Source organism: Oncorhynchus keta, chromosome 22 (genome assembly GCF_023373465.1).
Source record: "Oncorhynchus keta strain PuntledgeMale-10-30-2019 chromosome 22, Oket_V2, whole genome shotgun sequence".
NCBI classification, from domain to species: domain Eukaryota; kingdom Metazoa; phylum Chordata; class Actinopteri; order Salmoniformes; family Salmonidae; genus Oncorhynchus; species Oncorhynchus keta.
In genome coordinates this window covers 42309706-42337153 of record NC_068442.1, presented here as the reverse complement: position 1 = coordinate 42337153, position 27448 = coordinate 42309706, and the positions used below count along the sequence as shown (strand labels likewise).

At 42.5% G+C, this 27448-nt stretch overlaps 1 protein-coding gene across 3 annotated transcripts; it reads left to right on the top strand.

Moving 5' to 3' along the window:
* The first annotated feature begins 19043 nt into the window (after positions 1-19043).
* LOC118401520 (ATP synthase mitochondrial F1 complex assembly factor 1-like) lies at positions 19044-27390 on the top strand. 3 transcript variants are annotated; one of them, XM_052475279.1, is made up of 10 exons: positions 19044-19277; positions 19904-20024; positions 22105-22213; positions 24529-24582; positions 24721-24795; positions 24914-24964; positions 25080-25127; positions 25557-25652; positions 26192-26299; positions 26660-27390. In XM_052475279.1, the coding sequence occupies exons 3-10, from the start codon at positions 22202-22204 to the stop codon at positions 26837-26839; spliced, it is 624 nt and encodes a 207-aa protein (XP_052331239.1). In that variant the 5' UTR covers positions 19044-19277; positions 19904-20024; positions 22105-22201; the 3' UTR covers positions 26840-27390. The 3 variants fall into 3 exon arrangements, with proteins under 3 accessions (XP_052331239.1, XP_035654999.1, XP_035654998.1); XM_035799106.2 differs by lacking the exon at positions 19904-20024 and having other exon boundaries at positions 24733-24795; XM_035799105.2 differs by lacking the exon at positions 19904-20024.
* The last annotated feature ends 58 nt before the right edge of the window (positions 27391-27448 follow it).

Here is a 27448-nt window from a genome sequence, read left to right as displayed (position 1 = left end):
GTGTTGTTTTTGATTAATAGATTTTTGCACTTTATTTTATTGTATTTCAATCCAATTATATTTTAAAAATATTTCAGTTGAGTGGATGATAGAAAATTGCTATTATTGTTTTTTTCTTTGAAGTAAATTTAGCCCACTTTTGCTAAAATAGAAAATATAGGCTACTGATGGTGCCTTGAATACCGGTTTCTTTCATTTAATGTTCATGTTATGGGGATTTTTATATAAAGGAAATTTGTCTTTTGTGTCTGTTGAAAATTAAAGATTACTGACAGAGCCATAAGAAAATATTGCTTTATTTATCTGATCATATTGGAATATATTTGTTAGGTTTTCAGTAGGTTCAATTAGGTTCACTAGACTATATGCGTCATTTAAACATTTTTCAATGAACATTCGAACAGTCCGGCCCTCGGCTTGTAGCTAAATTTTTTATTTGGCCCTCCGTCCATTTGACTTTGACACCCCTGCTCTATGCCAATGACGTCCACCGTCATATTGTGAAGTTTGCTGAGAACACAGTCCTCCACTCAGTCCTCTCAGGGTACGAGCAGGACCACGACCCTGCCCTCCAGGACTTCATTGACTGGTGTGACAGTGCTCTGCTGGAGTTGAACGTGTCCAAGACAAAGGAAATGGTTGTCGACTTCAGGAGGAAGCACCACAGGATGGACCAGGTGATCATCCATGGTGAGCAGGTGGACATTGTGGACCGGTATAAATATCTTGGTACCATCTATCTTTGATAACACCCTGAAGGAAGAAAAAAAAGACGGCATCATTAAAAAAGCTTACCAGAGACAATACTTCATCAGGAAACTGAATTCATTCAGTGTCCACAAATCGATATTGCAAACCTTTTACAGTTCTTTCATCGAGAGAGTTCTGTGTTTTTCCTTCGTATGCTGGTTCACATCCCTCTCCCTCAAGAACAGGAACCGCCACCAAGCCATTGTGAACACCTGCTCTAAGATCACCGGGATGCATCTGAAAAGTCTGGCTTCATTCTTTGAGCAGCAGGCCAGGAGGAAGGCCTATGACATCCTGGGGACAGCACCCATGTCCTCAACCCACAGTTCCAACTGCTCCCCCTTGGACACCACTGCACTGTCTCAAGTGCTTCACCAATAGGTGCAGGGGCTCGTTTGTGCTCCACCTGGTTAACAGGATAATTAAGGAAGACCTAGGGACTAGTCTAGAGATAGAACTGAAAAACATGAATGTTTAAGTTTCTTAAATTGCACTATTCACATGCCTTAAGTTGATTTATTTTGTATACTGTTAGTGTCTGAAGAACCCTGTCACCCCTTGGGGATTGATGGAGTTGTATTGCATTGTATACTAGCATTAGCGTGGGAAAACTACTGCTTGTAACACTGAATATTTTCTCTTGCGTTCTTCTTTTTCCTCTTCATGTTTTTATGGTAAACTACAACCTATTAGTGTATTGCCGCTACCTAATGTTTTCTGTTTATCAGCCCACTACTCTGGATGATGTATGCTCTCAGTGGTGGCATGCCTACACACGTCACTTAAAAAAACGTGAAGTCTCGCCCATTGCCAGTCGAAATATGATTGGTTAATTTCACTGTCACTTCTCCTCTAATACAGTTGAATGGCAGAGGCCTTCTGTCCAGCTTCTGAAGGCCTTGCAAATGGCTGGCTGATCTAGATTTTTCTACCCAGACACCACCAGAGAAAAATTGGATAATGACAGGACACAAACACAAACTGAAGAGATTAATAGATTTTTTCTTATAATTCAATAACAAAACATATATACATTTTATAGATTTACAGTTGAAGTTTACATACAGCCAAATACATTTAAACTCAGTTTTTCACAATTCCTGACATTTAATCTGAGTACAAATTCCCTGTCTTAGGTCAGTTAGGATCACCACTTTATTTTAAGTATGTGAAATGTCAGAATAATAGTAGAGAGAATTATTTATTTCAGCTTTTATTTCTTTCATCACATGGGTCAGAAGTTTACATACACTCAATTAGTATTTGGTAGCATTGCCTTTAAATTGTTTAACTTGGGTCAAACATTTCAGGTAGCCTTCCACAAGCTTCCCACAATAAGTTGGGTGAAGTTTGACCCATTCCTCCTGACAGAGCTGGTGTAACTGAGTCAGGTTTGTAAGACCTCCTTCCTCGCACATGCTTTTTCAGTTCTACCCACAAGTTCTCTATAGGATTGAGGTCAGAGCTATGTGATGGTCACTCCAATACCTTGACTTTGTTGTCCTTAAGCCATTTCCCCAAAAAGTATGATCTTTGTCCCCATGTGCAGTTGCAAACTAGTCTGGCTTTTTTATGGCGGTTTTGGAGCATTGGCTTCTTCCTTGCTGAACAGCCTTTTAGGTTATGTCGATATATGACTAGTTTTACTGTGTATATAGAATCTTTTGTACCTGCTTCCTCCAGCATCTTCACACTGTGTTGTTCTGGGATTGATTTGCACAAAGTACATTCATCTCTAGGAGACAGAACGGGTCTACATCCTGAGCGGTATGACGGCTGCGTGGTCCCATGGTGTTTATACTTGTGTACTATTGTTTGTACAGATGAACGTGGTACCTTCAGGCGTTTGAAATTGCTCCCAAGGATGAACCAGACTTGTGGAGGTCTACAATTATTTTTCTGAGGTCTTGGCTGATTTCTTTTGATTCTCCCATGATGTCAAGAAAGAGGCACTGAGTTTGAAGGTAGGCCTTGAAATTCATCCACAGGTACACCTCCAATTGACTCAAATGATGTCAATTAGCCTATCAGAAGCTTCTGAAGCCATGACATAATTTTCTGGAATTTTCCAAGCTGTTTAAAGGCACAGTCAACTTATTGTATGTAAACTTCTGACCCACTGGAATTATGATACAGTGAAACAATCTGTCAGTAAACAATAGTTGGAAAAATTACTTGTGTCATGCTCAAAGTAGATGTCCTATCCGTCTTGCCAAAACTATAGTTTGGCCATTTATAATTTGTGGAGTGGTTGAAAAATGAGTTTAATGACTCCAACCTGAGTGTATGTAAATTTCCGACTTAAACTATAAATCTGGTTCCCCACTGGTTCAAAGCTGTCAGACTTAGTTAAAAAGTTAGCCAGAGTTAGTTCAACATTAGTTTAGTCCTTTGTAGCTCAGTTGGTAGAGCATGGTGCTTGTAATGCCAGGGGTTTGATTGCAGGGACCACTCATACGTAAAATGTATGCACGCATTACTGTAAGTTGCTTGTATAAATGTTTCTGCTAAATGACATGTATTATTAGTCATGGCTCGTTAGCTTGCTGATATCTACCGGCACAAGCTATTATAACTGTTAAACACCTGTTGAAAAAAAAAAATCTTAATCCGGCTCGAAGGACCAGTAGTTGATATATAACAATAAGCAAAATATTTTGAGATGAGGCTTAATGGAGCCCCACATTGGAGGGGTCATAATACCCATAAAAACTAGTGGTCAAACAGGGAAATGGTTCCAATAATTTTTCCACCATTCATTTTTCCCATAGGGAATTTTAGAAACACTTATAATAAGGGCTGTGTTTCGTGTAGACTTACCCTGGCGTGACGTTTTGATAACCATGTAAATCTCTCTCGGACAAGGTGACTTTTATCAATATTTTCGGTTCTATATACTGTCAGATTTTAAAATGCTAATTAGCATCAAATTAGACATCATGCAAGACTACAAATCCCTGCTAGCTCCTACACGTTGAAATGAACACGAGTGGAGACCGAGAGCTGGTTTCCAGTGCAGGACGCAGCAGGTGTTTATTGGTAAAGGAGCACAGGAGGAGGTAGGTAGCTGGGTCCAGGGGCAGGCAGAAGGTCATACACAGGGGGTCCAAAAGGGCAACAGTACAGGCAGGGAAAAGGCTCGTAATGTAGTCTGGTAGATCAGGCAATAGGTAGATAACAGGCAAAAAGGCATCGTTAGTGAGGCAGGCAAAAACTATCATTCACGGGAGGATTAAATCACAAGGGAACAACTGCACTCTGAAAGACATGTGTCACAAAACAAACATTACCTCACAGTGATGGGGTGCAAAGAACTGAACTAAATAGTGTGTGATAATGACATACAGGTGTGTGAACAGGTGATTAGAATTCAGGTGATTGGGATCTGGAGAGTGATCTGCGTTCAGGGGATCTAGGTGTTTGAGAGTGTGAGCTGGAAAGTGGGCTGGAGAGTGAGCTGTGTTCAGGGGATCTAGGTGTTTGAGAGTGTGAGCTGGAAAGTGGGCTGGAGAGTGAGCTGTGTTCAGGGGATCTAGGTGTTTGAGAGTGTGAGCTGGAAAGTGGGCTGGAGAGTGAGCTGTGTTCAGGGGATCTATGTGTTTGAGAGTGTGAGCTGGAAAGTGGGCTGGAGAGTGAGCTGTGTTCAGGGGATCTATGTGTTTGAGAGTGTGAGCTGGAAAGTGGGCTGGAGAGTGAGCTGTGTTCAGGGGATCTATGTGTTTGAGAGTGTGAGCTGGAAAGTGGGCTGGAGAGTGAGCTGTGTTCAGGGGATCTATGTGTTTGAGAGTGTGAGCTGGAAAGTGGGCTGGAGAGTGAGCTGTGTTCAGGGGATCTACGTGTTTGAGAGTGTGAGCTGGAAAGTGGGCTGGAGAGTGATCTGCGTTCAGGGGATCTAGGTGTTTGAGAGTGTGAGCTGGAAAGTGGGCTGGAGAGTGATCTGTGTTCAGGGGATCTATGTGTTTGAGAGTGTGAGCTGGAAAGTGGGCTGGAGAGTGATCTGTGTTCAGGGGATCTACATGTTTGAGAGTGTGAGCTGGAAAGTGGGCTGGAGAGTGATCTGCGTTCAGGGGATCTAGGTGTTTGAGAGTGTGAGCTGGAAAGTGGGCTGGAGAGTGATCTGCGTTCAGGGGATCTATGTGTTTGAGAGTGTGAGTTGGAAGCAGACGTTACACACGTCATCTCTAGCTGACACCTTTGCTAATAGGTATTGTGTCAATTTAAAACTTGCAAAAGACAATTCAAAGTATTTTCAGTTTAAAGAAATGTAGCCAATTTATTAATTACTATATTTAGCTAACCTTAGATAGTTAATTCAGAGATTCTTACATTTGCCTTAATTCGGCAGTCTCGTCCAGATTATCATGCCATTTTTAGTTCTTTATTATAGTCACATTAGCAGCTAAGTAGCATTTCATTTTTGGGGGTAAATACATGGAGTAAAGTCCCCTTGTCCTTGAGAGATTTACACTTTTTTGTGCAAATCTGAGCCCACTATTTTCCTCAATAATTTTGCCCAACTAAGGGCAGCAGTTGCCTTCATGATTCACCATGTCTTCATTTGATTTAGTGCCGTATGTTGACTTGTGTCTTTTGTTAGTCTGTGGGTTTAAGGTTGTTGGGTTGTTATTCATGGGGTACAGGCGTTGCGTCCCACTACAAGGCCAGCCTGCCCCTTCCCCCTCCCTTCCCCCAGCCTGGCCTGTGCCTTCCTTCCAGAGGGTTGTGCGTTGTGTTGTCATTGAGGTCAGGCCCCTGCTGAACAGATGTTAGAGAGAGAGGTTGCCAAGCGCCTGTGGTGCTGCTGCTGTTGCTTCCCCTGCACCAAGTCCTTCCAACTGTGTTTTCTCTCTCTCTCTCTCTCTCTCTCTCTCTCTCTCTCTCTCTCTCTCTCTCTCTCTCTCTCTCTCTCTCTCTCTCTCTCTCTCTCTCTCTCTCTCTCTCTCTCTCTCTCTCTCTCTCACTTTTGCCATAAAATATTAGTTCTTAAAAAGCCAGTTTCTCATTTCCACCACATAAACTCAGCAAAAAAAAAAACGTCCTCTCACTGTCAACTGGGTTTATTTTCAGCAAACTTAACGTATACATATTTGTATGAACATTCAACAACTGAGCCAAACTAAACAAGTTCCACAGACATGTGACTAACAGAAAATGGAATAATGTGTTCCTGAAGAAAAGGGGCGGGGTCAAAATCAAAAGTAACAGACAGTATCTGGTGTGGCCACCAGCTGCATTCAGTACTGCAGTGGCTCTTCTCCTCATGGACCTCCAGATTTGCCAGTTCTTGCTGTAAGATGTTACCCCACTCTTCCACCAAGGCACCTGCAAGTTCCCAGACATTTCTGGGGGGAATGGCCCTAGCCCTCACCTTCCGATCCAACAGGTCCCAGACGTGCTCAATGGAATTGAGATCCGGGCTCTTCGCTGGCCATGGCAGAACACTGACATTCCTGTCTTTCAGGAGATCACACACAGAATGAGCACTATGGCTGGTGGCTTGTCGTGCTGGAGGGTCATGTCAGGATGAGCCTGAGGGAAGGGTACCACATGAGGGAGGAGGATGTCTTCCCTGTAACGCACAGCGTTGAGATTGCCTGCAATGACAACAAGCTCAGTCCGATGATGCTGTGACACATCGCCCCCAGATCATGAAGAACCCTTCCCCTCCAAATCGATCCCACTCCAGAGTACTGGCCTCAGTGTAACACTCATTCCTTCGACCTATAAGCGCGAAACAAACTATCACTCCTGGTGAGACAAAACCGCGACTCGTCAGTGAAGAGCACTTCTTTTGCCAGTCCTGTCTGGTCCAGCGATGGTGGGTTTGTGCCCATAGGGGACGTAGCTGCCAGTGATGTCTATCTGGTGAGGACCTGCCTTACAACAGGCCTACAAGCCCTCAGTCCAGCCTCTCTCAGCCTATTGCAGACCGTCTGAGCACTGATGGGGGGATTGTGCATTCCTGGTGTAACTCGGGCAATTGTGGTTGCCATCCTGTACCTGTCTCGCAGGTGTGATGTTTGGCTGTACCGATCCTGTGCAGGTGTTGTTACACATGGTCTGCCACTGCTAGGATGATCAGCTGTCCGTCCTGTCTCCCTGTAGCGCTGTCTTAGGCGTCTCACAGTACGGACATTGTAATTTATTGCCCTGGCCACACCTGCAGTCCTCATGCCTCCTTGCAGCATGCCTAAGGCACGTTCATGCAGATGAGCAGGGAGCCTGGGCATCTTTCCTTGGTGTTTTTCAGTGTCAGTAGAAAGGCCTCTTTAGTGTCCTAAGTTTTCATAACTGTGACCTTAATTGCCTACCGTCTGTAAGTTGTTAGTGTCTTAACGACTGTTCCACAGGTGCATCTTCATACATTGTTTATGGTTCATTGAACAAGCATAGGAAACAGTGTATAAACCCTTCACAATGAAGATCTGTGAAGTTATTTGGATTTTCTTTGAAATTATTATTATCTTTGAAAGACCGGGTCCTGAAAAAAGGGCGTTTCTTTTTTTGCTGAGTTTATTTTTTTTTTATTGTAGAAATTACTTCAATGTGACTCAAACGGAGGTACAGATAATCTCACCTTGCTAATGTATTGGCACGTTGCCACCGAATTCCCACCAAACTGTCCTCCCATTCACCCTCTCCCACCGCTCTCCCTGACTCCTCCCCTCTTGGCCCCTATCTGCAGGAATGAGGATCATGTACATTCAGGATGACATGGAAAACCTGAAGGACTCATTCACCGTGCAGCTGACAGATGGCTGCCACACAGTCCAGGGGACAGCGAAGATCATCGTCCTACCAGTCAATAATGAAAAACCCCGGCTGCTGAAGTAAGGATAGGAAGGACTCTCTGGGAGGAACAGTCTGAGCCAAGAAGGAGAGGTTGGGGGGGGATCAGGACAGAAAGGGGACAGAACGGGGGGAGGGTGGGGGAGGAATGGGGTCAACAGATACAACCCATACAGCACATGTGGTGGGTGCAGGGTCGGGATACGTGAGTGTGGACAGGGGGAGGGTGGGGGAGGAATGGGGTGTAGGGTCGGATACGTGAGTGTGGGCAGGGGGAGGGTGGGGGAGGAATGGGGTGTAGGGTCGGGATACGTGAGTGTGGACAGGGGGAGGGTGGGGGAGGAATGGGGTGCAGGGTCGGGATACGTGAGTGTGGACAGGGGGAGGGTGGGGGAGGAATGGGGTGGAGGGTCGGGATACGTGAGTGTGGACAGGGGGAGGGTGGGGGAGGAATGGGGTGCAGGGTCGGGATACGTGAGTGTGGACAGGGGGAGGGTGGGGGAGGAATGGGGTGCAGGGTCGGGATACGTGAGTGTGGACAGGGGGAGGGTGGGGGAGGAATGGGGTGGAGGGTCGGGATACGTGAGTGTGGACAGGGGGAGGGTGGGGGAGGAATGGGGTGCAGGGTCGGGATACGTGAGTGTGGACAGGGGGAGGGTGGGGGACGAATGGGGTGCAGGGTCGGGATACGTGAGTGTGGACAGGGGGAGGGTGGGGGAGGAATGGGGTGCAGGGTCGGGATACGTGAGTGTGGACAGGGGGAGGGTGGGGGAGGAATGGGGTGCAGGGTCGGGATACGTGAGTGTGGACAGGGGGAGGGGAGATAAATCTGTCCTCCTCGAATGAGTGACTGGGAATCAAGTTACATCCTTGACTAGGTCCTCCTCTGTCCTCCTGTTTTTCCTCCTTAGATCAGGAGGGTTTTTTGAGTCAGTGCGTTGGCACTGGTTGCAGTCCATAAAGGCCACATAGGCAGAAGTAATGTGGCTTTTTGGCAGACTCCCGCTTCCTTGTTTGCGGGGCCCTGGTGGATGGCTCTGACAAATCTCTCCTGCTCGCCTGCCTGTTATTCCATGCCAGGCAGCAGGGGGAAGGAGGGGATCTGGTGTTTGTTTACGTGTGTTCAGGATGAGGACTCTTCTGAGCGTGCTAGGCTAGGTTAAGTGCATGCTAGGCCTCTGTGGTCCTTTCTGCATGTGTCTCTCTGTGTCCCCCAGTGTTTGCCCTACTGTATCTCTGGGCTGGAGCCCCTCAGTTGACTGATGCTAGTCGGTACTGCTTGAAGGGAGCTGTATATGAGTTGGAACTGGTACCCAATGTCTCTGTGGCCCTCAGTGTCTTTGATGGTGATTGTACTCTCTCTAATAATGTCTCCCTCTGTCTTTCTCTCTCTTAGTCCCTAGTATGTTTCTTTCTGTGTCTCTATGGTCCTGACCATCTCTTGGATCCTCTGTCAGGAATACAGGTGTAGAGGTGGACTGGATGGAAAGGAAGGTGATCTCCAGTGTGGTGTGGAGGCGAAGACCTGGACACTCGTCCCAGTCAGATCTACTATATCCTCAACGCTGGGCCCAGGTTTGGGAAGCTGCAGCTCAAGATGCAAAGTACGGCACCTTCTTCAAATGACAGAGAATCAACTTATTTAGCATGTTGTCCCCAGATACACCTTACCCAGCTAGCACACAACGTTCTGAGAACCATATATGTTTCTTAGAGCTTGGTTGTCCTATGGTTATTTTGCACACAACCTTCCCACAACTTTCCTCATGGTTTTAATTAAAGTCATGTTCTCAAATTGTTCAGAGAACTTTAAGAAACAATGTTCTTCTGTGGGAACATTACACATAAGTTCCCATGTGGTTCCTTTTAATGTTATATTTTTACTCCATTCTGGCAACGTTCTCAAAAATGTTGTGATTTAAGCAATGTTGTCAGAACGTATGGTTCTCTTATGTCAGTTCTTGGCAATATTCGGGGAATGTAAAAAAAAAAGAAAGAAAGAAGGAATTCAGGGAACCAGAGTAAAACGAACCTCCCTGCAACCTAAATATGAAACATTCCCAGAACAGGCAAAACGTTCTGTTTTACCGGACAGGAAATGTATGTCTTCGTTCTCACAACCAATGTGAAGCCAAAAACAGAAGTTCCTACAAAAAAAGTTCCCACAACTTCCAAGGAACCAAATGTGCTAGATGGGTATGTCACCCACCTGTGCTACTCCTGTCCACCTGTCAAAGCAACATTTTAGTGTGTGTTTGTGTGTGTGTGTGTATCTATCTGCAGGTACTTTAGCAATCACAACGCATATCAACATACAGTAGTTATTACTTGCCGTTACCAGCGAAAGAAAAGGTAAATAAAGGAATGCATATTCAGTCACTACCCAATGTACCCAGTATACCAATACATTATACCTCATTAACCCACCAGTGTGAGGGTGACGCACGGCAGCCATTTTGTGCCTCAATGCACCACACACGCATCAGCAGCGGCCCAAACCAACTTTCTCCAGCCACTGCGTCTCAGCCATGTATAATTGAGTAGGTGGCATTCCCTATAGCCAGGCCAGCTTTGTCAGTTGGGTGAGCATGGCATGTGAGGCAGGGAGGGCAAAGAGAGGAAGGGCAGCAAGGGGTGAGGTTGGCCCTTTTGGCTCAGTGGCCTCCAATCCTGGAGGAGTGGAGGTGAGAAACGCACCGCAGGAAGAGCCACCTCAGAACATGAATCATTGAAATAAAGGGAGGGAACAGATGTTGAGGGTTTTGGTTCCCTCCGCGGTTTCATTGTTCTATTTTTTTCCAGTTTTTATACATTTTTTTAATGACATACCTTTTTGTTTCAGATTTAGCACATTAGCCTACACTTTGAGCTACCAATTCTCCACACTTTTCCTACAGTTCACAACAGCTAACCTTTCGATGCAAATCAAACTTTATTTAAAGTCCATTGAAAATTGCTATACACACACTTTACAGTAAAACAGACAGTTAAATATAATAAAAAGCAGGTAACACTTACAGCCTGCAGCTATAATGCATTATAATCAAGTTATATCTCTTATAATTGCCGTCTGTCCTTTGTGACATCGTGCTGGTCACCAGGCCAGTGACCTTGGAGGAAGAGAGGCTCAGACTGACCACAGACATTCTACTGGCCACCAACGGACACATCCACACGGTCCAACGTCAAAGGAACACCGCTCCTCACCTTCTCCCAGCTGGACGTGGCAGCCCAGAGAGTGTGTTACAACCATGACAACAGTACACAGCCCAGAGAGTGTGTTACAACCATGACAACAGTACACAGCCCAGAGAGTGTGTTACAACCATGACAACAGTACACAGCCCAGAGAGTGTGTTACAACCATGACAACAGTACACAGCCCAGAGAGTGTGTTACAACCATGACAACAGTACACAGCCCAGAGAGTGTGTTACAACCATGACAACAGTACACAGCCCAGAGAGTGTGTTACAACCATGACAACAGTACACAGCCCAGAGAGTGTGTTACAACCATGACAACAGTACACAGCCCAGAGAGTGTGTTACAACCATGACAACAGTACACAGCCCAGAGAGTGTGTTACAACCATGACAACAGTACACAGCCCAGAGAGTGTGTTACAACCATGACAACAGTACACAGCCCAGAGAGTGTGTTACAACCATGACAACAGTACACAGCCCAGAGAGTGTGTTACAACCATGACAACAGTACACAGCCCAGAGAGTGTGTTGACAACCATGACCAGAGAGTGTGTTACAGTACACAGCCCAGAGAGTGTGTTGACAACCACAGCCCAGAGAGTGACAACAACAGTACACAGCCAGAGAGTGTGTTACAACCATGACAACAGTACACAGCCCAGAGAGTGTGTTACAACCATGACAACAGTACACAGCCCAGAGAGTGTGTTACAACCATGACAACAGTACACAGCCCAGAGAGTGTGTTACAACCATGACAACAGTACACAGCCCAGAGAGTGTGTTACAACCATGACAACAGTACACAGCCCAGAGAGTGTGTTACAACCATGACAACAGTACACAGCCCAGAGAGTGTGTTACAACCATGACAACAGTACACAGTCCAGCAAAACTCATTCAAGGCAGACTTGAATGATTGAATTCAAAGCATTCTTGTTCAGTCAGATTTAATTGGATCTTTAAATTTTTCTCTAAATCCAGACACAATTATGTCACAAATGTTACAATATGTTTCCTTCTGATGTTAAACACCATGAAATGTCAGTTGATTTTGACTGTATGAAAAAGGTAGATTTTTTTAATCACATGGCCCATCCCACGTACATTTGGACGGAGTACTTGAACATAAAAAGAAGTTCAGCAAAGCTCATCAAATGCAAAAAATATATACAGTATATATATGAAAGTCAAGTTTCAAGAGATGAGGGAGCGGTCTTTGCTACAGTATGTTAATGAGCTTAAGCTTGAGTGGAGAGAGAGAGATGGCGGGGCATATGACTGACCTGTCCTCTCCCCTCCCCTCCTTTCCTTTCCTTTCCTTTCCTTTCCTTTCCTTTCCTTTCCTTTCCTTTCCTTTCCTTTCCTTTCCTTTCCTCTCCTCTCCTCTCCTCTCCTCTCCTCTCCTTTCCTCCTTTCCTTTCCTCTCCCCTCCTTTCCCTTTCCCTTTCCTTTCCTTTCCCTTCCTTCCTTTCCTTTCCTTTCCTTCTCCTCTCCTCTCCTCCTCTCCTCTCCTCTCCTCTCCTCTCCCTCTCCTTTCCTCTCTCTCCTCTCCTCTCCTCCTCCTTTCCTCTCCTCTCCTCTCCCTCTCCTCTCCGTCACCCAAAGGCCTGGTGCACACACACACACACACACACACACACACACACACACACACACACACACACACACACACACACACACCCACACACACACACACACACACACACACACACACATACACACACACAGAGAGAGAGAGAGAGCACCCTGGCTGTATTCCACCTCGGGGTCAGCTGGGAGCCAGCAACCCTTCTGCAGCCAAGCCAGCCGGTGACAAGAGGAGAGGAGAGGGGGAACACACCCACTGCCTATGCTCTCTGTCAGAGCGGGAGGTGATAGCCGACCAGCAGGGGCAGTAGTGATGGCATCTCTTAACTGACGCACTGACCCAAAAGAGCAATCAGTCATTTTATCCACCCGCTACACATCACTCAAATACAAACTGATAACATTTTTAGATCATCCATCTATTTCACTAGGCCTATTTCTTCTGGTTTCTGGTTAACCCCAGTCTTAACCAACACATGAAGGTATCTGACCAGCTTCATCCATGCTGTATTGGTGTGTTACTGTATATTTCTGTTGGAGGGTGAATGGTGGCAGCGGATGAGGCCACACCTGTGTGTCAGAGCAGGGGCTTGGCACAGGCCCCCAGGCAGAAGGTGTTTTCTATGCCCACTCTCCTGGCTCCTGGTCGCCATGACAGCGGATGATGAATGGACATTATTAGGGGAATAATAAAAGCGGATGGCATCGGTTGCCATGCCGGCCAGAGAGGAGTGTACAGACAGACAGGCATCCCTGGGCACAATTACCCAGCAAATATGTGATGATGGAGATGGCAGATGTTGCACCGGTTTGGCTGAGAGAGGGGACCTGTGTGTGTGGTGGCCAGTGTGTTGATTGTCATGGCTGGTGAAGCCTAGGGCAGTTGTCAGCTGCAGGGCTGTGTGTGTGAGGCAGATTGGCTTGGCAGCAGGTGGAACGAGGACTAAAATCTGTCCACACACACTCCACTGTCCCCATTTCAGTACATTGTCACTGTAAACATGTGGTGGGCCATGGGCAAAACTGTGAACACGCACCAAAACTTACCCAGCTTGCAAGTGGGAAAGGGAATCTTCAGAGTGATTTATTGCTTTTTAAATTGGAATCGGAATAAAAGCTAGTTCTCATGGTAATTATTTGGAGGGGTTTTCGATCATTTAGAGAAATGATTCATTTTGGTAGTTATTTTTCAATGCTATGTCTTTCTATCACACAGACACTGTTGCCAGTGGCAACATGGCCTGACTGCTGATGCTTTGATTCGTACACTTTCTCCATCCATCTTCTTCTGTTATACAAGATGTCCACAAGTCGGCATTAGCCCTTTTACTGTAGCTCTGTCTCCAGTGTTTTAATGGACACACCACCACAATATCACACAGCCAAAACACCAGTTCACCTCAATATACAATCCAACCAACCATAATGTCATGTATTGTCATGTTATGTCTTGTTCCTGTTCTTTCTCTTCTCTTCGTTTCCCCCTGCTGGGCGTTTTAGGTTACCTTCTCTCCCTCTATCTCTCTCTTTCTCTATGGTCCCTTTCCTTCTCCCAGCTGTCCCTCATTCTCCTCTAACGACCTCGTTTACTCTCTCACACCTTTTCCCTCTTTTCCCTCTGATTAGGTCTCTATTTCTCTCTCTGTTTCTGCTTGTCTTTGTCGGATTCTCGTTTGCTTCGCCCTTGTTCTGTCCTGTCGTAATCTGCCTCTGCATTAGATGCTGCGTTTGATCAGGTGCCTCTGTCCTCTACGGCCCGCGCCTACCCGGAGGGACCTGCAGTCAGTTGCCGCTAGCCCTGCTATTCTCCTCTACTGCTAGAAGGGGACTAGTCAACCGATACATCTGAAGAGGATTTATGTTTTCCCTGTGTTTGAACATTAAAAGACTCTGTTTCTGGTAAACCGCTTTTGGGTCCTCACTCACCTGCATAACACATAACTTGTTTTTACAACAAACGTGATCTCTGCTTTCTATGCCCACCTACAGTGCCTTCAGAAAGTATTCATACCCCTTGAATTATGCCACATTTTGTTGTTACAGCCTGAATTCAAAATGGATTAAAAAGATGTTGTTCTTCACCCATCTACACACAATAACCCATAATGATCAAATTAAACCTGTTTTTAGAAATGTTAGTAAATGTATTGAAAATGAAAGGCAGAAATATCTTATTGACATAAGTATTCACACCCCTGAGTCAATACTTTGTAGAAGCACCTTTGGCAGCGATTACAACTGTGAGTCTTTCTGGGTAAGTCTAAGAGTGATGACAGCTGTGAGTGTTTCTGGGTAAGTCTCTAAGAGTGATTACAGCTGTGAGTGTTTCTGGGTAAGTCTAAGAGTGATGACAGCTGTGAGTGTTTCTGGGTAAGTCTCTAAGAGTGATTACAGCTGTGAGTGTTTCTGGGTAAGTCTAAGAGTGATTACAGCTGTGAGTGTTTCTGGGTAAGTCTCTAAGTGTGATTACAGCTGTGAGTGTTTCTGGGTAAGTCTAAGAGTGATTACAGCTGTGAGTGTTTCTGGGTAAGTCTCTAAGAGTGATTACAGCTGTGAGTGTTTCTGGGTAAGTCTCTAAGAGTGATTACAGCTGTGAGTGTTTCTGGGTAAGTCTCTAAGAGTGATTACAGCTGTGAGTGTTTCTGGGTAAGTCTCTAAGAGTGATTACAGCTGTGAGTGTTTCTGGGTAAGTCTCTAAGAGTGATTACAGCTGTGAGTGTTTCTGGGTAAGTCTAAGAGTGATTACAGCTGTGAGTGTTTCTGGGTAAGTCTCTAAGAGTGATTACAGCTGTGAGTGTTTCTGGGTAAGTCTCTAAGAGTGATTACAGCTGTGAGTGTTTCTGGGTAAGTCTAAGAGCTTTGCCCGTTATTATTTGTTTAATTCTTCCAGCTCTGTCAATTTGATTGTTGGTCATTGCTAGACAGCCATTTTAAAGTCTTGCCATACATTTTCAAGTCAATTTAAGTCAAAACTGGAACTAGGACACTCCAGAACAGTCAATGTCATCTTGGTAAGCAACTCCAGTGTAGATTTGGCTTGTATTTTAGGTTATTGTCCTGCTGAAAGGTAAATTAGTCTTGCAGTGTCTGTTGGAAAGCAGACTGAACCAGGTTTTCCCTCTAGGATTTTATTCGTGCTTATAAACAAAACCCTAGGCCTCGGGTTTCCAACTGTTTCTAGCATGAGAGCTACTTTAAAATGAAACATGTTGTGAGTTACACATTTTTTCTAGCTTTCAAATAGGCACATTATTTTATTTCCCCTGCAACTCTTCCCCGGGTCCTTAGTGTACAAGAGAAAGTAGTGCATTGTTCTCCGTCAATATACCTGGTCAAATAATGGTTCATAAACAACTAAGGAGGTCCCTATAAAATCTGTGATTTTCCCCTCAAAATTATTTCACAAATTTGTTCTCAGTTATATTTTTTAATGGTTTTAGATTATAGTTTTTTTACTCTCAAAATTAGAATTGTTCATAGAGAAACAACAAAATGTGATATTCTGAGTCGATGTCAATGCTTCAATCACATCAGAAGACAATGTTTGTTTAGGTCTGAAAGAAAATGAAACATTTGAGTGTAATTCCCCTTTAATTGCACATCTAGTGTGCCTTCTACTGTGCCGTTTATGAATGTTTCAGTACTGTTGGTGCTCATTTCATGGCAAAGTTTGCAAATAACACATTTATACAAATAATATACTTACTCCTGACATACTTCTGCCAGGTAAGCCTACTTTGCATTTAACATTTAAATGAGAATGGTTTGGAGAAAGTATTTCTGTCAACCCACATCAACTGGCTGCACACAGAGTGATCGACACATGCCCGCACCACAGATAGAAAGAGGTAATATTGCTGGAAATGAATTGGCAGATACTGTGTTAGGTTTGGCTTGAGGTCAATAGTGGCTAACCAGGGGTGGGATAATGTTGCATTGGTTAGATAAAGGCTGGGATCTTGTGGTGTTTCATACTTGTGATATTTGTTGGACAGTTTGCGGTGGAACGTGTGAAACTTGTTTGGTGAGCAGACATGGCTCTCAAGAGAAGACAGGCTATGTGCTCACTGCCCACAAAATGAGGTGGAAACTGAGCTGCACTTCCTAACCTCCTGCCCAATGTATGACCATATTAGAGAGACATATTTCCCCCAGATCACACAGATCCACAAAGAATTCGAAAACAAATCCAATTTTGAAAAACTCCCATATCTACTGGGTGAAATTCCACAGTGTGCCATCACAGCAGCAAGATTTGTGACCTGTTGCCACGAGAAAAGGGCAACCAGTGAAGAACAAACACCATTGTAAATACAACCCATATTTATGCTTATTTATTTTATCTTGTGTCCTTTAACTATTTGTACATTGTATATATATATAATATATAATGTATAATATGACATTTGTAATGTCTTTATATATTCTTTGTTTTGAAACTTGCTTTGTATGTGTAATGTTTACTGTTAATTTTTGTTGTTTTTCACTTTATATATTCACTTTGTATGTTGTCTACCTCACTTGCTTTGGCAATGTTAACACATAGTTTCCCATGCCAATAAAGCCCTTGAATTGAGAGAGAGAGAGAGAGAGAGAGAGAGAGAGAGTGTTATATAACCCAGGCCTCCCTACAGTATTGCATGTTAACCTGTCAGGCTGTTATGGCCAGGTGGATGGGCTGCTGCTGTGACACTGTGTACCTCGTCCCTCACCTCTCCTGTGGCCAGCCATGCACTCACATATTCTAGAGAGGTCAGCCAGGCGGAAAACCTGCTGGCCGGCACACCCTGGGCCTCTGAGAGTGTGTGTGGGTGGGTGGGGGGAGGTGGGGGGGGGGGGTGTATAAGTGTTTGTGCTTGTGTGTGTTCGTGCATGCAGGTGAAGCAGCCCAGCCAGAGTTCCCCGGCATCGGCCTAGTGGAACTCCCCTCTCTGACACTTGGCTAGAGTTATGCTCTGCTACCGTGAGCCAAACAACGCAGCTCCTCTCAATGCTCAACCCCTTAAGACTGTATTCTGCATAAGGTACTGTCGCACCATGAATAATATCTATTACAGACCTCAGAAGGTATACACTCAGTGAATGACAACAAACAGTACAAATCACTTTAATCCTTTAAATATGTTTAAGCTCTTATTGGTCGCTCTATTGCGTTGTGTGAAATCAGAGAGGACTATATTTGGGCCAAACATAATTTATTGAGTCTGATATTTTCCTAAAAGAATGTACCAGAATGTAATACAACATAATAAATATATTTTAAAATATGCATCTTTGATAATTCTACTCTAGAAGTTAACATACAAACAACCAACGGTTCTCCTCTCATGAGACATAATCAGAGTGCCCTCTTGTGGCGTTTTGATAGAAGTGCACATGCCTCTATATTTACTGTGGTCACTAACACTGATTCTGGAGAACCACAGGCCATGCAGGCTTTTGTTCTACCACATCACTAACATACTTGGTTAATCTAATCACCGAGACATTCATTGTTTGAATTATGTGTGTTAGTGCTGGGCAGGAACAAAAAGCCTGCACACCATGTGGGTGTCCAGGACCAATGTTAATAACCACAATACATAACTGTAGCCGACTGTCACTGTTCATTGAACATAGTGCACTTACACCATCTCACCAGAAGAGGCCACTTTCACTACCTGACTACAGAACACAGCCGACATACACTGACTGTACAAAACATTAAAAACGATTTAATCTGTTAAATATGCGTATGTGACTAATAACAATTACAATTGATGCTGAAGTAATGTATTTCCCTCAACAGAATGTTGTTTCTTACCAACCTGACTTGCCTAGTTAAAGACATTTAAAATCAAATTAAATACAAATCTTAACGTTCGATGAACTATGAGAACATTTCCAATGTCAAAACCAGTTGTTGAACTTTCCTACAACATAAATTAAATGTAGCAATCTTGACATTTTACAAAATACCAAGAAACTATTCATTTTTTTGTCAAATTCCTAAAATGTGCTGAGAATGTTCACAAGCCAAGCAACGATTCTGCACCATTCCCAGAAAGTTGTGGGAAGGTTGTATGCAAAATCACCATAGGACAACCACGCTCTCACCAAGCTCGAAGAAACATATGGTTCTCAGAACGTTATGTGCTAGCTGGGATACCTCTCAGAAAAAAAGATATGCAATGTGCAGTAAATGTGCCATTTTGTGGTGGGTGGGGATTGGGAAATTAAAAACTACAAATTAGATTTCAGTGCTTGAAAAGGTTGAGCTTGTTTTGTTCATATTTACAGTTATTACCTTGAAGTTTTATTTTATTTATTTATTTAACCTTTATTTAACTTGGCAAGTCAGTTACGAACAAATTCTTATTTACAATGACGGACTACCAAAAGGCAAAAGGCCTCCTGCGTGGATTCTGGCTGGGATTTGAAAAAGTAATACAAATAAAATATAAATATAGGACAAAACTTTGCTCTGTATATTTGTCTCATGTATTACTTTTACTTGGGTTACTTGGCATTCCAAGCTTGTTTTGATGCATTCCAAACTAACTAACTGGAAATGAATGCACATTTTATAGAAGACTGTTCCTTCTGTAGTGATTTTGGGACATTTGTGGATTGAATTAAAATTATTATATAGGCCTTTCTCATAATTGTAACTGACACATTACAGGTCCTCGGAACGAATTTTATGTTGACATTGTTTCTTTACGGCATGTTATTTATGTGCGACGACGGCGAAGGGGGAAAGATGGCGGCCGCCATGGTGCAAATGTCTTGTTTGTACCGTGGGATGCTAGCGGTCAGGGCAACTGGAATCCGACCGCTCATCCCTGGCCTGGTGCCGTCGCAGTTTAGAGCATTTTCCGTGAAGAAGGAGAAAGAGCCGGAACTGGAGGACAATCCATATTATAATAAATATCAGGAAAAGATCAGAAAGCTAAGGAGGTAACGTTATAAGCGAAAAAAAAGTCACACGCTAGCAAATATTAATTTAACGTTAGCTTGCTAACTTACCTACATTACATGGCAATAACACTGGGTGCCAGCTAATCTTGGTGCGCAACTTTCAGTGTTTGTCAAATTAATTTCCCATGTGTAGTCAGCTAGCCAAGTCTTGCCAACCGTTAACTAGCAGGGGTGAAATCATTAGTCCAGAACTTTTTCCTACGAAAACGAGTTATTGGACAAATTCAGGTTAGTCCCGTTTCGTTTGGTTCCTAGTGAATACACCCCTGGTCTCAAGGTTGTATTCATTACGTCTTCGAAAAAAAAGTTTACCGTTTGACAACCAAACGTAACGGGGAGGAACCTACCTGATTTAGTTAAATAACTACTTTTCCAAAACTTTGTCCGTTTGGAGTAAACGATTTGTTGACGTTTTGCAACCGAGAACGTTTTGGAACAGAATCGGCATAATGAATACACCCCAGCTAGATAACGATATCTTGGCTTTTGACATGAATGGTACAGCGTGAGATGAAGGGTTATAATGAATGTTGTTTGCTGCAGATTTCTCATCCTTGCAAATGCTTGGTCAACTGAGTGTGGCGTGTATTGGCTTTTTGTTCCAGTGTAGTACGAGCGTGCTATCTGAACTAGAGACCTTCACGGGTCCACCCCAACCCGATGACACAGGGTTCCACAAATCTGAAGTTGACACTTGGAGTCCTGTTTGGTGTCCACACACCTCAGGTCTGTGTAAAATACTGACCAGACCAAAATTAGTGTTTAGAGTTTTATTTCTAAATGACAAACAAAAATGTATCATATTTACATTTAATTCTTTATTCACTAGAACAGCCGGGCCTCGAGGCATCCCAATTCAGTTGACGCCTGCCTCAAAATTTCAATGCTATCACAAAATGTATCAGGTGGTTGTTTATGAAGGTTTTTAGGTGACATTAGAATACGTTTTAAAAAATATATTATTTCAAAGAATACAAAAGCACTTATTAATCTAAAAAATAACCATTAACACAATTCAAGTGTTTATTTATAAATAGGCTACATTTTTAACATACGCCATCACTAGGAAATCCATTATTTTTAATTTAGGGAACAATATGAAAATGTATTTTAAAAATTAAAAACATAATAGCATATTTTTTATTTTATTATGTTAGTGCTTTTGAGTGCCATGTGTGGAACGCATGGTATCACGGCAATTCTGACAAAAAGGTATAATTTCAAGCATAGCTCGTCCACTCATTTTTCTTTGCAAGTTGATTGGCAACAATAGGTTATTTGGAAACATCAGAATCTGTTCTTTTTGATTAGTATTTAAATATCAAAACGTCTTACATGCGTGTGACTGTAGTAGGATTTGGAAAAAGTTGCCTTTTGGTGCTCTTTCCAGACCCCGTCCTCCCTGGGCGCTGTGGCTTGGATGACTTTTCTTTCAAACCAAACGTAAGACTATATAGGTTAATTCTATAAAACGGATATATCCAGCTCTGGGGAAAAAAGTTTCTCTGGTTTTACTATTTATAGGTATGTGTTTGGGTTAAATTAACATTTTTGTTTTATTCTATAAACTACTGACATTTCTCCTAAATTCCAAATACATTTGGGAGAAATGTTGTCAGTAGTTTATAGAATAAAACAAAAAAAAGTCATTTTACCCAAACACATACCTATAGATCATTTTGCATGGTCTCTTTATTTTTATCCAGCGCTGTAGAAATACACTACCGTTCATAAGTTTGGGGTCACTTAGAAATGTCCTTGTTTTCCATGAAAACGTACATGAAATGAGTTGCAAAATGAATAGGAAATATAGTCAAGATGTTGAAAAGGTTATAATTAATGATTTGAATTGAAATATTAATTCTGTCCTTCAAACTTTACTTTTGTCAAATAATCCTCCATTTGCAGCAATTACAGCCTTGCAGATCTTTGGCATTCTAGCTGTCAATTTGTTGAGGTAATCAGAAGAGTTTTACACCCCATGCTTCCTGATGCACCTCCCACAAGTTGGATTGGCTTGATGGGCGTCAACCACTCCTCCAGCATCTTTTCTTTTTTTCTGCGTCTCACGGATGTTCTTCTTTGTGATCCGAACACCTCAAACTTATATTTGTCTGTCCATAACACTTTTTTCCAATCTTCCTCTGTCCAGTGTCTGTGTTCTTTTGCCCATCTTGTTCAGGGGCAGAACAACATATTTTTACCTTGTCAGCTCAGGGATTCGATCTTGCAACCTTCCGGTTACTAGTCCAACTCTCTAACCACTAGGCTACCTGCCTCCCCATTTGGATCCAATACAGACCCGACCCGGTCTCTCTAATCTATGACATGTTTGGGTCGGATCTGGTCGTATATTATATATATAATATATATATATTTTTTAAATTATTTCTAGGTTGGGTGGAGATTCTGCGGGTCTCATTTCTGAGACCCAAGAAGACTTCTAATCTGAACTTTCTACTATGTACTTACCCTCCTGATTCAACTAACTTAGTCAAGAGAATTCACTGCTTTTTTAAGTACTGGGCAGGAACAAAAGCCTGCACATACCAGGACAAGGATTGAGTGACAGTACTAATAACTACTAGTCAGAGCTAACTTTGATATTGTAGAGCTTGTACGTCTTTTGTCCTGGTCTGGATAATTAAAGGCCGAACTGAAGTCATGACAGTCACTCTCCTCTGAGATGTTTCCTGCTACAAAATACACTGTTCTTTTTACCATTTTGTCTTTCATATCTAGGCTGAACTGTAGCTTAGTTTTGAACTTAGGGATTTCCTAACCAGCCTTTATTTATTTTTTTCAGTGCCAAACCGCAGGAGTTCAATGCTCGGCTCGAGAAGCGAAATGAAATTAAACGGGAGCCACTCGGACACTCTAAGCAATCAGAGTTCGTCAAACTCATGGAGCAGGAGGTAGGTTACTAAGGTCGGAGGTTATATTGACCTTAGTCCCTTGGAACAGACGGGTGATGGCAAGCAAGTCTTCAATCTAATAGAACCCAGTGTTTTTGATTTTGGAAATTGACCTCACATGCCCTCTATAAGCTGGTTGTCTGTGTGGTTTGTCCTTATGATGCTAGGAAACTTTTTTTTATTTTTATATTCTGGGTTCATGATTTCACCTGACTCATGCGCACAACCATGTAAGCACGAGCTGGGCTGGTATGTGTTAATGGCGTGTATTTAGATTGTGTGGTTATGCTTCAGGTTATAGTAATCTGAACCCAATACCAGAGTTTTGAGCAGTTTAATAATCATTCCTAGCATCATTTGGACCAACCACCCAGATAAACAGTAGAGAAAGTTCCAATGTAATTGGAGGGGTTGTGAAAGGACCGGACACAGCAATGTATCAGAGGGTACCTAGCTAGGGTTAGCATTAGCTAGCTATCACCGGCCGACGTATTAAGCTACAGTGTCTAAAGAAAGTGTTCACACCCCTTGACTTTTTCCACACTTCAGCCTGAATTTAAAATGGATATTCATTGAGGTTTTGTGCCACTGATCAACAACACACAATACCGTACAATGTGGAATTTTGTTTTTAGAAATTTGCTGAATCAATAAGTTGCATGGACTCACTCTGAGTGTAATGATAGTGGTTAACATGGTTTTTGAACGATTACCCCATCTCTGTACCCGACACATACAATTGTCTGTAAGGTCCCTCGGTCGAGTAGTGAATTTCAACCACAAAGACCAAGGAGGTTTACCAATGCCTCACAGAGAAGGGAACCTATTGGTAGAAGGGTAAAAGACATTGAATATCCCTTTGAGCATGGTGATGTTATTAATTATGCTTTGGATGGTGTAGCAATACACCCAGTCACTACAAAGATACAGGCTTCCTTCTGAACTCAGTTGCCGAAGAGGAAAAAAACTGCTCCGTAATTTCACCATGAGGCCCATGGTGACTGTAAAACAGTTACAGAGTTTAATGGATGTGATAGAAAACTGAGGATGTATCAACAACATTGTAGTTACTCCACAATAATAACATAATGGACAGAGTGAAAAGTAGGAAGCCTGTACAGAATACACATATTCCTAAACATGCATCCTGTTTGCAATAAGGCACCAAAGTAATGTACTTTTTGCCCAGAATACAAAACATTATGTTTGTGGAAAATCCAACACATCACTGAGTACCAATCTTAATATTTACAAGCATGGTGATGGCAGCATCATGTTACGGGAATGCTTGTCATCAGCAAGGACTAGGGAGTTATTCAGGATAAAAAGAAATGGAATAGAGCTAAGCACAGACAAAATCCTAGAGGTAAATCTGGTTGTCTGCTTTCCAACAGACACTGGGAGACAAATTCACCTTTCAGCAGGACAATAACCTAAAACACAAGGCCAAATATACACTGGAGTTGCTTACAAGATGACATTGAATGTTTCTGAGTGGCCTAATTAGTTTTGGCTTAAATTGGCTTGAACATTTATGGCAAGACTTGAAAATGGATGTCTGGCATACGCTCTGGATACGAGTTTCTTCTAAATTACTAAAATGTAAATGAGTTTTAAAATTATAATGGGCAAATATTGTACAATGCAGGTGTGCAAAGCTCGTAAAGGCTTACTCAAAAATACTTGCAGCTGTAATCGCTGCCAACGTTGATTCTAACATGTATTAACTCAGGGGGTTGAATACTTATCTAATCAAGATGTATTAGTAGATATAATTTTTCTTCCACTTTGATATTCAAGTATTTTGTGTAGATTGTAAAAAAGTTTTTAAAAAGTTTTAAAAAAGAATAGAATTAAATCAATTTTAATCCCAATTGATAACATAACAAAATGTGGAAAAGTCAAGGGGTGTGAATACTTTCTGAAGGCTCTGTATATTGACCCTAGTGGTCTAAGGCACTGCATCACAGTGCAAGAGGTGTCACTACAGTCCCTGGTTCGATTCCAGGCTGTATCACATCCGGCCGTGATTGGTAGTCCCATAGGGCGACGCACAATTGTCCCAGCGTGGTCCGGGTTTGGCCGGGGTAGGCCGTCATTGTAAATAAGAACTTGTTCTTAACTGACTTGCCTATGTAACACTTTTTGTTGGGTGTAATGGATTACCCTCTGCTGCTTAGGAGTGTGTCCCACGGTTGTACAATTCTTTACACTGAAACAATGTTTTTGCCAACCCCTAGATGCTCTGACAGCCTTTGTGCCAATATGTTTGATTGACATCCATTTATATGCAACAAATCTTATCTTATTTGCAGTTAGAGAAGCGTGACAACCAGGCTGATGGTTCAGGCAGATTCACCAAAGACAAGGTGAGAAGTCAAATCAATGTATTAATACAATTTGCATAATTCGGTTGAATTTTGTGTACTGATTTACACTAGGTTTTAAAGCCCATGGATTTGTATGAGGGTAAATCACCCTGTCCACCTGGATAATACCATTTAAAGTTTCTTGCACAGACCCTAGGATCTATCCTGAACTTGGACTTGATCCAGGATAAGTCAGGAGAAGAAATAGCAGAGGTACGTGTTTAAATGTTTAGAGTAATTCAAACATTGCATATCTATGTAAAGAACATTATTTTTCATGTTTTCATACGAGGAATAAAACCCATTTATGTAACTTTCATTTTGTTTTCAGCTTTGGAGGCAATATTATGCCACAAAAGACACCATAAGTGCCGTCATACCAGTAAGTTTGCCATTTTGTCAGATAACACTTTTGACAGTAGTTTAACAATTAGATAATTACAATTACATCATTACAATTACATCATTACAATTACATCAATCTTGCTCTATTTTAGGCCCATGTTTTTGAAGTGATTTTCAACAGAGCTAAGTGCAATCCTGTGGTAAGCATTTATAAGCTTTGTGCCTAGTAGAAATGTACTGTACTTTGTTCAAAGGTTGATGATAAAGCAGTGTGTTTACAATGACATTGCACACATTGTGTGGCATGGTGACAGAGCAAATGTGGTTGTTTGAGGAGTATCATGCATCAAAGGACACTTGATGGCAGTATTGTACAAGCAAAGAAAGAGAAGCTTTACTATTCAGTGCTTCCATAACATGTTGACCACAACCTGAATAATGTATGGACAACAGTGAATTGAGATGATTTAATACCCAGCATTTCATTATTTTTTTAAAAGAAATGTTATACTCATGAGTCCACTATTGGAACTCATGTTGAATGGTTTTAATCTATCTGATAGTTGAATACAAAAACATTTAAAGGTATCACTCACCGATATAACTATGTGTTACTCCCCGACATCCAGTTCCTGTATGCGTTACCCCAAAAGGAGGGCTATGAATTTTTCCTGGGGCAGTGGTCGGACCACGAACTGCATTTCACGTCCCTGATCAATGTCCAGGTAACTCCTATATCATTTATCTTATAGCTCCTCTTTTAATGTTTTATTTAATTGAACCTTTATTTAACTAGGCAAGTCAGTTAAGAACAAATTCTTATTTACAACGACGGCCTACACCGGCCAAACCCGGACGATGCTGGGCCAAATGTGCGCCGCCCTATGGGTCTCCCGATCACGGCCGGACATGCAGTGCCTTAGACCGCTGCACCACTCGGGAGCCCCTCTTCCTAGCTCACCCAAACAACACCATGGGTTTCAACACTGAACAAAAATACAAACAAGAAATGCTCACTAACAGGGATGTAAACAAATTTGTGCACAACATTTGAGAAAAAAGATTTTTGTGCGTGTGGAAAATTTCTGTGATCTTTTTATTTTCGCTCATGAAACATGAGACCAACACTTTACATGTTGCGTTTTATATTTTTGTTCAGTATATAAGGTATAGAAATACGATTATAGTCCTAGATAACTTGTATTATCTGTGGTGTAGATTCTATACTATATCGACGCTGGTGTTTCCCTGACCCCCTCCACAGACCATGGGAGAGCACGCCCCCAGTCAGTTGATCCTCTACCACTATTCTGACCTGCAGAAAGACAAGGGTGTAGTGCTCATGACTGCTGAGATGGACCCTAAGTTCATGGTAAGCTGTTTCTAATAAGCCATTGTACATGATGCAATACCACTTTAAAAATCCATAAAAAATAATGATGTTGAGGTCAATGTTAGAAGGCCCAGTTATACTCCACATTCAACATAAGCTTTACTCATACAGGCTAATCACTACTGTATACACACGCCACATTTAATCAATTATATCAACAACTGTGCAATGTGAAATGGTAATTAGTCAAGTAGGTGTTCTGTAGATTACAGCAATGTCATTCACCTCTGGTATTTTTTGCACTGTAATTACCAGAGAACTTTTTCTAATTTATAGCTTGTTTTATTTGGTTTGGTCCAAGTGGGGGAAGGCTTTTAACCTAATACTCCTGTTTTGCAGACAGTACATCTGGCTCAGTGCTTGGCCAATCAGGTGCAGCTGTTCTACGGAACCCAGCGGGAGGAGATTTTTAGATTGGTGGAGACCTTCAACCACAAACCAGCTGACTTTAAACACATGGCAGTGATTGCTGAGTTGGAACAGAGTGGCGTCAATCCTGCTCTCACCTCTGGGAACTAGATCAAGAGTTGTCAGACAGTGAAATTTTTCTCCAATTTACAAAGGGATTGGCACATGGTCATTCATTTGGCGCCAATCTTGCGTTTGCGAGAATGACGTCTTTTGCTTGGCACTAATGACATGGTTGACCAGATGCATCAGTCAAAATTTATGCTAAATTCCCGGGCATAGATGATGTAATGAATCAATGTTATTTAATCTTATCAAAGCCTTAAATGTTATTTTTCAACTCTCCCCTGTCCATCTTACTGTTGTACTTGACAGTAGTCTCATATTCCTGTCAGAACCCAGCCTACAACCCATAAGCCACTCTATACTGTACATAGACCTCTGGTCAAATGTAATGCACTATGACCCCTTGTGGAAGGTAGTGTCCTATACACAGAATAGAGTGCCATTTCGTGTATGGTGTTCCCCTTCCAAATATTCTTGTTATTTTTAGATAGAATAACTGCAGTAATTTGGTTTTCAAAACAATGGAGTGTACAATGAGGTTTCGTACATAAGTATATTTGTACATATAAGTAAACTCAGCAAAAAAAGAAAAGTCCTCTCATTGTCAACTGTGTTTATTTTCAGCAAACTTAACATGTGTAAATATTTGTATTA

What these genes read in the sequence shown, in the direction of transcription:
- LOC118401520 (XM_035799105.2), top strand. Translation starts at nt 19,045, where the DNA reads ATGTTATTTATGTGCGACGACGGCGAAGGGGGAAAGATGGCGGCCGCC. An exon ending in TCAAACTCATGGAGCAGGAG is followed by an intron (nt 22,214 to 24,528) that starts GTAGGTTACTAA and finishes TCTTATTTGCAG; the next exon opens with TTAGAGAAGCGTGACAACCA. An exon ending in AGATGGACCCTAAGTTCATG is followed by an intron (nt 26,300 to 26,659) that starts GTAAGCTGTTTC and finishes CCTGTTTTGCAG; the next exon opens with ACAGTACATCTGGCTCAGTG.